This window comes from Ursus americanus, chromosome 1 (genome assembly GCF_024610735.1).
Source record: "Ursus americanus isolate L20-20 chromosome 1, mUrsAme1.1.p, whole genome shotgun sequence".
Lineage (NCBI taxonomy): Eukaryota > Metazoa > Chordata > Mammalia > Carnivora > Ursidae > Ursus > Ursus americanus.
In genome coordinates this window covers 74,123,907-74,133,523 of record NC_142127.1, presented here as the reverse complement: position 1 = coordinate 74,133,523, position 9,617 = coordinate 74,123,907, and the positions used below count along the sequence as shown (strand labels likewise).

Here is a 9,617-nt window from a genome sequence, read left to right as displayed (position 1 = left end):
TCCTATTGGGAATGAAATGGTTTCCATCGTGCTTTTCATTTGCATTTCCTTAATGACTATTGACTTCAAGCATCTTTTTATATGTTTATTGGCCTTTTATATATCTTCTTTGGGGAAATGTCTGTTCAATTCCTTTGCCCATTTTTAAATTGTGTTATTCATCTTTTTATTGCTGAGTTGTAAGAGTTTTTAAAATATAGTCTACATAATTCATCTTTATTAGATATATGATTTGCAAATATTTTCTACCATTCTGTGGTTTGTCTTTCAATTTCTTCTAGGATCTTTTGAAGCACAAAAGTTTTTAGTTTTGATGAAGTCTAATTTATCCTTTTTTTTTTTAGTTCCACAGATGCATGGATACAGTGCCTGGTTCCATTCTGACAATAAAAGGAGGCTGATAGCAGATGGGGACATATGAGAAAATGACAACTTTACAGTTCACACTACTAATAAAATTATTTAGAAAATTGCCTTTCACTAGACAGTGTAATTTCTGTTGGTGGATACAAGCCAAATATGAATCACATACAAATCATCATCTTCTATTCCATTCAGCTGGATGGATTTAAGAAACAGACTAATGGAGAATATCATTCTAGAGGAAACCAGTTAGTATTTGTGCTATTTAAAATATGATTTCTAAATTGCTTAAGCATATCTATCAAAATCCAAATGGAACATTTAAAATCAGCATCATATAAAAGCAATACTCTGTGAAATGACTTCTAAACTATGAACATTTATCTTTCAGACCTAGCATCTTAAAGCATAAAGATTGGATAGACTGCTATGTTGGAAGAGTCATCCCATTTCCCCAGAAGTTTGTATTTGATTCATATGGGTACATTCCAAGGAACATAGGATCCAGGTTTGTCTTTTGGGATCTGGAATAAAAGAACAAATGTGGATGTTTGCGATTTGGAAAATGTTTGTGACAGGTGAAAAATAGCATAATATAAAGCAGGATAAAAACCACCCAGAGGGCGACCAGGACAAGGTGAGGTCTCAGAATGACAGCATGAGAAGTGTGGAGGAGTGTGGAGTAGGACAACGAGTCAGGGCAGGGCAGCTACAAGCGTCATCAGTTCACACTTGAAGAGGGACAAGTGAAAACTGGAATTAGTCTCTGTGTTCTCCCATAGTGGAGAGGTGATTCACGGGCCTTAGGACAAGCTCTAAGGGGTACCACACAGAGCCAGCATTGAGAGGAGGAATAGGAGGGGGCTCTCCTCTCAATATAAGGTATACCTTGTATATAGTCAGAGGGGTCACTGTCAACAGCGTTTCTCCCAGAGTTAGTGTCTCATCACTGAAAGTGACCAAGGAGAGCTGAGATGTTTGCTCTGCAGGAATATGGATGCATGAGAGACTCTGCTCTTGGGCTTGGGCCGGAAAAGGCCCTTCCCACTCGACAGTGCAAATCAGGAATTCCACGTACTTTCCAAAGTGTCTGATTGGATAGCGTGGGACAGACTGTTGGCATGGCCCATATTCTTGGCCTGGGTGTCTGAGGTTCAGGAAACAGTTCCTGAACTCCCATTCCTGACCAACATGTCTGGGGAAGGGAACAAAACCAAATGAATCTGCATTTTCAAGTGGTGTGGAACTGAGCCCTGCTGTGGGGCAGGCAGTCCCAAGCTGATGAAAAACTGCAGTCTAAGGGTCAGTCTGCTCTTCCCATGCTCAAATGTCCTCAGGACTTCTGTCACCTTTTCTTTCATGGAAAACCACCACGATGGGTTAATAAAACTTGACTACAAGGACAGGGAAGAAAAATTCAGAATTTCATGAGCAGATCATACCATTTTTGTGAACTTATCTTCACAAGCCATTCTAATCTTCTCTGGGGTCAGGGGACTATTGAGCTTCAATGGTCCAAACAGGCCTCTCTCCTGTCGTGCTGCATTCACCGCATCATGAATGGCAAAAAACATTGAACATCCCAGGAATATCCCAGACTCTCCTAGACCCTTGAAGGGAAACAAGTCAACTGGATTATGACTCTCTCTTTGTGTCTATATGTATACATAGGTACACGTGCATCTATAGGTAAACATGTGTATAGATGCCTACATAAAATATTATTTGAGAGAGAGAGAGTGCACGCACACATGTATGGGGGGGAGGGGCAGAGGGAGATAATCCACAAGCAGACTCTCCACTGAGAGCAGAGCCCAATGGGGGGCTCGATCCCACAACCCATGAGATCAAGACCTAAGTCAGAACCAAGAGTTGATACCCAACCAACCAAGCCACCCAGTTGCGCCTATAAAATATTATCATATATGTAACGTTTTTCTTTTAAAAAAGTAATCTAATATTTTAACCCAGTATTCTCATTCTTAGGATTCCTGCCTAAGAAAATATTACCAAATGGAGAAAGCAGATATAGGTATGAGATGATTATGGCAAAACGAAAAATCAGATACAACCTGATGGTAACAGTAGCTCATGTGAGTCTCCAGAATTTGAAGTATTTAAGAAAAGTTGTAACATTGTTAAATTAATTCATAATTAACATGTTTAATAGGGCCTTTTCTTCTATAAGTCTGGTAAAAACCTCAAACAACAAAGAAATGAAGGCACCTCCCCCAGCCACCTGCATGGATCTCACAAATCACATAAACATGCATTTATTTATCAAGCACAGCTTACCTTCGATGAATACAGGGTATTTGAGCTTTGAGACGGAGGCAATAAAGAAATATGCAGCTCGGTGGGGATGTCACAGATGGCAGGGATTTTATATTGGTTTGGACCACGAGTGTACAGGACACCCTGAGGAGAATAATGCAGCTCCTCTATTGTATAAAGTCCCATGCCTTGAATAAATGCACCTTCGATCTGGGGGGGGGGGAGAATTTCCATATATGAGAAAATACAATCAACAGGGGCATTTCAACTTCATGCTGTTTATTTGAATTTTTAAAATACATTGTAAGAGGGTTTTCAGCATGTCCTGCAAGATGTCTCTGAAGGTTTACTTAGAAGTTTACCTCAAAGTGTTTCTGAACATCTTATCCGGTGTGAAGTTCAAAGTCAAAGAACTTGACTTTGAATCTCAATTTGGCAGTGAAAGCGTAGCTCTACAAGAGACCTCAAACAGCCTGTGGCCCAAAGGCCCTCCTTTTTTCTGTTCATGAGCCAGAAGGAACCCTCTGACCGATCTGTCCGGACCCAGCAACCTGACAGGCCTCTGATAATCCCCTCATCTCTTCTCACCATCCTCGATCACGAGTGGGCTTGGCCTCACATTTCTGGACTCTGTTTCCTCGCTTGTTACATGAACTGCGTGCTAAGCTTCCCGCACAGCTTTAAAATGCTCCAATTCTTAGATGTCAGCATGTGGACAAAATCGGCTTGCAACACATCTTTCTGACTTCTGGGTCTCCTCTGTGTCACTTCCTTGCTATGGCCGTGTTTTCTCCACCTCTCTCTCCCGCCTCCCTTGTGTCTATGTGCGGGGAGATTCTTCTCTAACACTATCTCTTCCTAAAAGCCCAGACCACGCCCTGGGCCACGTCACCTCCACCTACTAAGGCAGGTGCCTGTCTCTGGGGTGCCTCCTCCAACCCGGCCGGCCGTCTTCTGTCTCTGCCTGCAGCATCTGAGAGCTGACACAGGCCAGGCAGGCACTCGCCACCATCGTCAGCCCCTCGCCCACCCCCCACTAGCCCTGAACACCACGTAGGCTGCATTTCCTGTCTTTCTTTAGGTGGATGTCCTCCACTGTCCTCCCAGCCAGAATGCCTTTTCCTGTTCATTCCCTGCGGCTTCACCCACACCCGGGGCCTCCCTGAAGCCCGCTTTGACTTCTTCAACCCACACGTTCTTCCCATTCTCCAGTGACACGTGTCATGATTGGAGAGTACCTCAGATCATGTTCTGAACTGCGGGGAATAAGCTGAATTGCCCACGGGTAGGAGACAGGTAAAGAAAGTGAGTGAAGCGTCCAGGTGAGTCCCAAGTCCTAGAATCACAAAGAGCATGCTTCTCTTGAAAAGGCAGCCAACTGACTTTTCCTTGTGGAAATGCGGTGCCCATGTTGGCAAATTTTCTGTGTTTCCAAGAAACACTTGCCATCTGAATAATTATGTAAGACAGCTGGTGATTTTTTAATCTTCTCAATTATTTCAAATTTAAATAAAAGATGTCTGTGGCTACTCCCGTAACTATTTGATGTTCTCCCAACCCGACTTTAAAGTCCTCGAAGCTAGAGCCCATCGGACGCCCAAGACTTCACACTTGGCCCTAGTCTTCTTTCTAATCCCAGAGGTAGGGCACATTCTCACACCCCCCAGGCTTGCTTCTTCTGCCTCTCTCAAGCTCCTCAATCACAGACAGCATGTCTCTTCAAAAACTACTTAAAACATCTTTGTTTCCTTCCCTTTTTTAAACAAGAAGAGATCTGAGTTCTGCGGCTGGCCTGAAGAGACAGATTCTGACTTACAAGGGTAGAAAAAGAAGAGGACGAGTAAGCCGGATGGAACGTTTTCCCTACAGACCCCCACAGCAGCTCTGGCTTTCAGAAATGGGGTTGAGGCAAAGCAGGTACACGTACCTGGCCTATGTCAAGGGCTGGATTTATGCTGCAGCCAACATCCATGACCACGTCTGTTCTGATGTTCTGGTAATAAAAAAAGAGCAAAAATGTTTATTTTAATGAATACAACTTAGGAGAGAAGGCTGAGAAACAGTTCCTGCCAGGGTGCCATTGGTTTAGAACCTGCTTAGGGGCCACAGTATATTTCAGGAGAAAGAATCAGCAAAGATTTTATTGGGTCACAAAGTCTATCTATATTCAACCAGCTTAAGCACGGATTTTTTTTTTTCCCCTTCAGGAACAACAGGAGAGAAAAATATTTGCCTGTGTTCTGGCTGAGTGATGTAACTTACTGAGTTCAAGCCAGGGGAGCAGACATAATCCATGATGCAGAAAATGCCCTCATGATCCTTGTTGAAAAACCCCATGGCTACCATACAACCCAATGTCCACAGCCCGGCTGCTGGGTGGCTTTGACCGAAACACAGAACTCAGGGTGCATCAGCCAGAAAGTCTCCAACTGTTCTCTGCTGTTGTAGATTTTTCATTTTTAGAGCAGAGGAAAGATAAATCTAAAGCACAACTCGGTGACTAAAAGTTCCTGATAAGCTACAAATGAGGAATACAGCAGGCCCAGCCAGGTTACTGGTAACACCTTTGCTCTCCAGCAAGCCTGTACCTTCTTCTACTTGATGTAATGACTTCCGCCGTGACAGATTCTACTTGTAACTATTAATGGAACAAAGGAAACCCAAGAGTTTTCAACTTTGATTTGGGGCTTTCATCTACTATTTTTCTTTAGAAAATTAGAGAGTGATCCAGAACGTTTTATTATAATAAAATGATAAAACACCTCTCTTCTTCAAGGACATGATGAAATGCAAAGTTCTCTGGGACACCATTTAGCAAGGCTGGCCTTCTGGCAGACCCGTGGCCTCTTGTTATCGGTGAGGGGAGGTGCTCTCAAGACTGCAGTGTTAGTGAAGGTTTTGTTTTCAGAGCCATGGACCTACTGTTTGTCACTGTGTTTTGTTAGGGCTGAAGAGAGCGGCTCTAGGTTGTGGTAGCCAGCCTCCAAGATGGCCTATGGGGATCCCTGCATGCTGGGTTCACATCCTGATGGATTCCCCTCCCACACTCTACCAGGGTGAGTTTGTGCGACCCACAGGCCATGTGGAAGTGCTGGCACATCACCGCTGTTAGGGCGTAGAGGACTGCGGCTACTGTCGTCGGTGCTCTCTCACTTGCTCATGCTCTCTTGTTCCTTTGCATCAGTCCCCCTGGGTGTGGGGGGCAGCTTGCATGTCCTGAGGACACCGAGACAGCCCACAGAGAGGTCCTTGTGGTAAGGAATAGAAACTTCTGACCAACAGCCTGTGAGAAACTGAGGCCTCCTGCCGACAAGCAGGTGATGGAGCTTGGAATCAGATTTTCCAGCCACCGTTGAGCTTTGGGATGACTGCGGCCCTCCTTGACAGCCTGATGGCAACCTTGTGAAAAATCCTGAGCCTGAATCACCCAGATAAGCTACTCCCAGATTTCTGGCCCTCAGAATGTTGTTGGTTAAAAGATATTATTGTTATTTTCAGCGCCAAATTAGAGGGTAATTTGTTACATAGCAATACATAACTAATATAGAGATGTAGGTTCAAAGTGAGGGAAATTTTGTAGGAATAAGAACAATTCTAACAACATAAGGAGAATGACTGAGTCACAGGCCTCCAGGGAGGGCCCCTGGTGGCATGTTACAGTATAGCCCCTTACCTCGGCGTTTACCTAACGTGAGCTACAAATCTAGCTCTTTTGAATCCATCTGATAAAAAGACTATTTAGCACATCTCTTAACATTGTTCAACTAAGTTATAAGAACACACCTTAGAATTTCATACCAAGGCTAATTATTACCTTGTTCTTACATCTTAACAAGGCCAAAGCATATACAGATAAAGAAAACCCAAGTGATCAAGTTTTCACTGAATGTTTCTTTGGGGGAGAAGGTGATGTAGAAATCAGTTAGCACGAGAGAACGTTCTACTGAACTAAAACAGGACAGCTAGCATGAAAACCATGCTTAGAAAGATCATTGTTTTGTCCCAGTCCAAGGTTCCCCAAAAGTGATCTGGTCTGAGTTAGAATCCGAACAAACCACTTTACCGGGCAGGATCAATAAAGGTATATACAATTTCAAAGATTAGGCTGACTATAGTTTTAAAAAACATACATGCCGGAGACCTATTAAATGAAAACTTCCATCCTATCATAATCCAAGATATAGTCACAAAGTATGTTTGGAAATATAAAGATCTAGAGCTTGCTTCTGGGTAGGTTTTCAGACAGATTATCACGTGATGGTTGTAAGGGTATCACAGTCCCGTTGAATGTATTAATGATCATTTATTATTATTAACAGTGGCGGGTAAGTAGCTTCATTTACCCACAAGGACCCAGCTACAAGAGGAGAAACTCTCCTTGAAACAGAAGTGCATGTGTGTGTGTGTGTGTGTGTGTGTGAGAGAGAGAGAGAGAGAGAGAGGAACTGTCTGCATATCTCCTCACTGCATCCCTTAAAAGCATAAGGATACCCTTAAACTATCTAAAAAGCAGGATCTAGCTAGATAAAAGATATCAAAAGCTGGCCACTAACTTCCCCAGGCTGGCCCTTGGTGCTTGTTAGCAGGTTATGAATGCTTATGAAATCCTTCAAAAATGTCAACTGATGGCATTTCCCATAAGAGGTCAGGACTGCTGGTTAGGCCAACAGTCTACATGAAAGCTCTCTTTAAGCTGTGTTCCTTCCTTGAAGTGGTTTCTTTCCTGATTCCATTTAAGAGGCCAGGAAAATAAAGAAGAGAGGCCGTCGTTCATTTTCCATGGAAGCAACCACAATACCAAGGCAATTGCTGAGCTTCTCATTTTTTCTGGTAACACAGAGAAACTATCTTTAGCCAAATACATGGTGCTTCTATGGTGCTCAGACAGACGTCATGTGTGGAATTTAGGTGTATCTAAGGTACAACGTGAAGACCTTTCCCGTTGGTACTGACCTTATGAGCGCCCGTCAGGCAGTCTATTTCAACCTCGGAACAGGCAGCTCCATACACAAAATATTCGAAAGGATGGCCTTCGCCTGTCTCCCAGCTCATGTTGGACTCGTAGCCCCTGCAGGAGACAGAAATTGTGAGGAGTGCTGTTCAGTGACGCAGGCCCCTAACTGCAGACCCCGATGAGTAAACAGACCAACAAGAGGCGGTGTTCAGCTTGCATGAACAGCAAACCAGAGGAACACGCTTGTACAATGATGTGCCAGCACATACTGCACGCGATAAAGCTGTTAAATAAATATATACTTCGTTCTTATTAAACTCGCTTTGTCTGATAAAAACATTCAGTCGCTCCTCACCAATGAAAGACTCATGCTTGGAAGTTAGATGCTCACTCTATGATTACCCAACCTATTGCTTTTCGTTAACACTGAATCATGTCATCATACTGTCATCAGATTTGGGGAATTTCACCTGCATTTTAGACCAAACACTATTTCAAAGATGCACAATTGCCTGTTCGTCTGTCTTTCTGGATTCAGCCTTCTGTTTGCAAGACCAGGCCCCTGGTTCCCATTCTTCGCTATTATTCTGGTCTCCACAGCCTGCTCTGTTCCTGACTCTTCCTTAAGGACACCAAATGGATGTCATGTTATAAGAGGAGTGCAGGCCAGCAGCTTGCCGCACTTTCTCCCCTTTTCTCCTCTGCTTCCCCCAGCCTGGAGGTGGCATTAAAAATGCTTCTAACACTTACTCCTGAGAGCTGCCAGTGCCCTGGGACTCCCAGGAGAACTAGCAACAAGACAAAATCAGGTAAGACTTTGTGTATCACCCTGTTCTCTGATGGCTTTCATTTTCCACTAAAATAATCTGATAATTATTTTCCAGAGTAGGTGAGCGACAATTGTTCTGGTCTTGACAACACGTGGTTATTATCACATTTCTTCTTTTTTGCCAGTCTAGAAGGTGTAAAGTGGTGTTTATCTTATTATGGGTTTAATTTGCATTCCCTTACCTTTACCTCTTAACTTAAGGATACGCTAGTTTTCAACAAAAAATCAGCCACTGCTGTGGGTTACAAGCACCGACCTCAGAGATCCCTCAGTACCACTCAGTAGAATTCGAATCATCAGTTCAGCCGTATTTTATTTGTGTGCCTATTCTTTCCAACAGAAGCCTCTCTGGGCATTTGGATTAACTGGAAGCTAAATGTTGTGTATAACAGTGGGTTAATAGAAGGTCACCAAAATCGATTTTTTTCCAAAATTGCAAACAGAAGTGAAACTCTTCCTCAAGCGACAGCTGCTCTTTTTCATGCATGTGGTTGAAAGGACGCCTTACCTGAAGTATCCAGTAGCTGAAAGACTAATGCTTTCATCAAAAGCAGCTTGTGCCTGGGAAACAGGAGGAAAGAGGATGCAATGGCGATGTTTAAAAAGAGTCACTTGCGGCTTCAATCTTAGTTTCACTCTACGTGAAATGCAGCTATCAGTACTAATAACCAGGAAGAACCAAGATTAACGTATTCCTCTCTGCATTCCCCAACTTCACAAGCACGTGTGGTCACTGTCAGTAGTAACAGTGTGTGTTCAGAGCCTGTGACTGTCTTCCGTGACTGCCGAGGTACATTACACCCATGGTCTGGACTAGCGTGGCCAGCGGGTGTTCTGTTGATGAAGAACTTCACTCGGTCTTCTGGAAGGACAGTCTATCCACAGGGAATGTTTCAGGAAACAACAGGTGGTTGAGTGCTCTATTTTAATACCAGGTATTCATTGGTCTTAGCAAAGTGTAATTTTGGTAAATTGTACCACTGACATCAAAAGTTCTCCTGATCCTGCAGTGCACATAGTTCACTCATATACAGAAAAATGGGGGTTAGGTCCAAGTCCCCAAGTCTGAGAAAGAGAAAGGTGAACCGTGCAGCCATGACAGAAGGAAGCGTGCTGAGCGGCAGCACCTCCTGACGGTGGAGGGCTGGCTGTCCTGCACTGAATCTTTCAGTCAGGCCCTCTCAGCCTTTCTTTGGG

The 9,617-nt window shown here is 43.7% G+C and overlaps 1 protein-coding gene across 1 annotated transcript in view; it reads right to left on the bottom strand.

Annotated features, from left to right (window-relative positions):
• Positions 1 to 195: 195 nt before the first annotated feature.
• Positions 196 to 9,617, bottom strand: part of LOC123798185 (aldehyde oxidase) — an 81,715-nt gene continuing 72,293 nt past the window's right edge. The window contains exons 30-35 of the mRNA XM_045806433.2: positions 8,929 to 8,981; positions 7,591 to 7,705; positions 4,565 to 4,630; positions 2,659 to 2,847; positions 1,806 to 1,973; positions 196 to 887 (exon numbers count right to left, since the gene is read on the bottom strand). Of these exons, the coding sequence (XP_045662389.1) occupies positions 837 to 887; positions 1,806 to 1,973; positions 2,659 to 2,847; positions 4,565 to 4,630; positions 7,591 to 7,705; positions 8,929 to 8,981 (642 nt within the window). The 3' untranslated portion in view covers positions 196 to 836. The remainder of the gene's footprint in view (positions 888 to 1,805; positions 1,974 to 2,658; positions 2,848 to 4,564; positions 4,631 to 7,590; positions 7,706 to 8,928; positions 8,982 to 9,617) is intronic.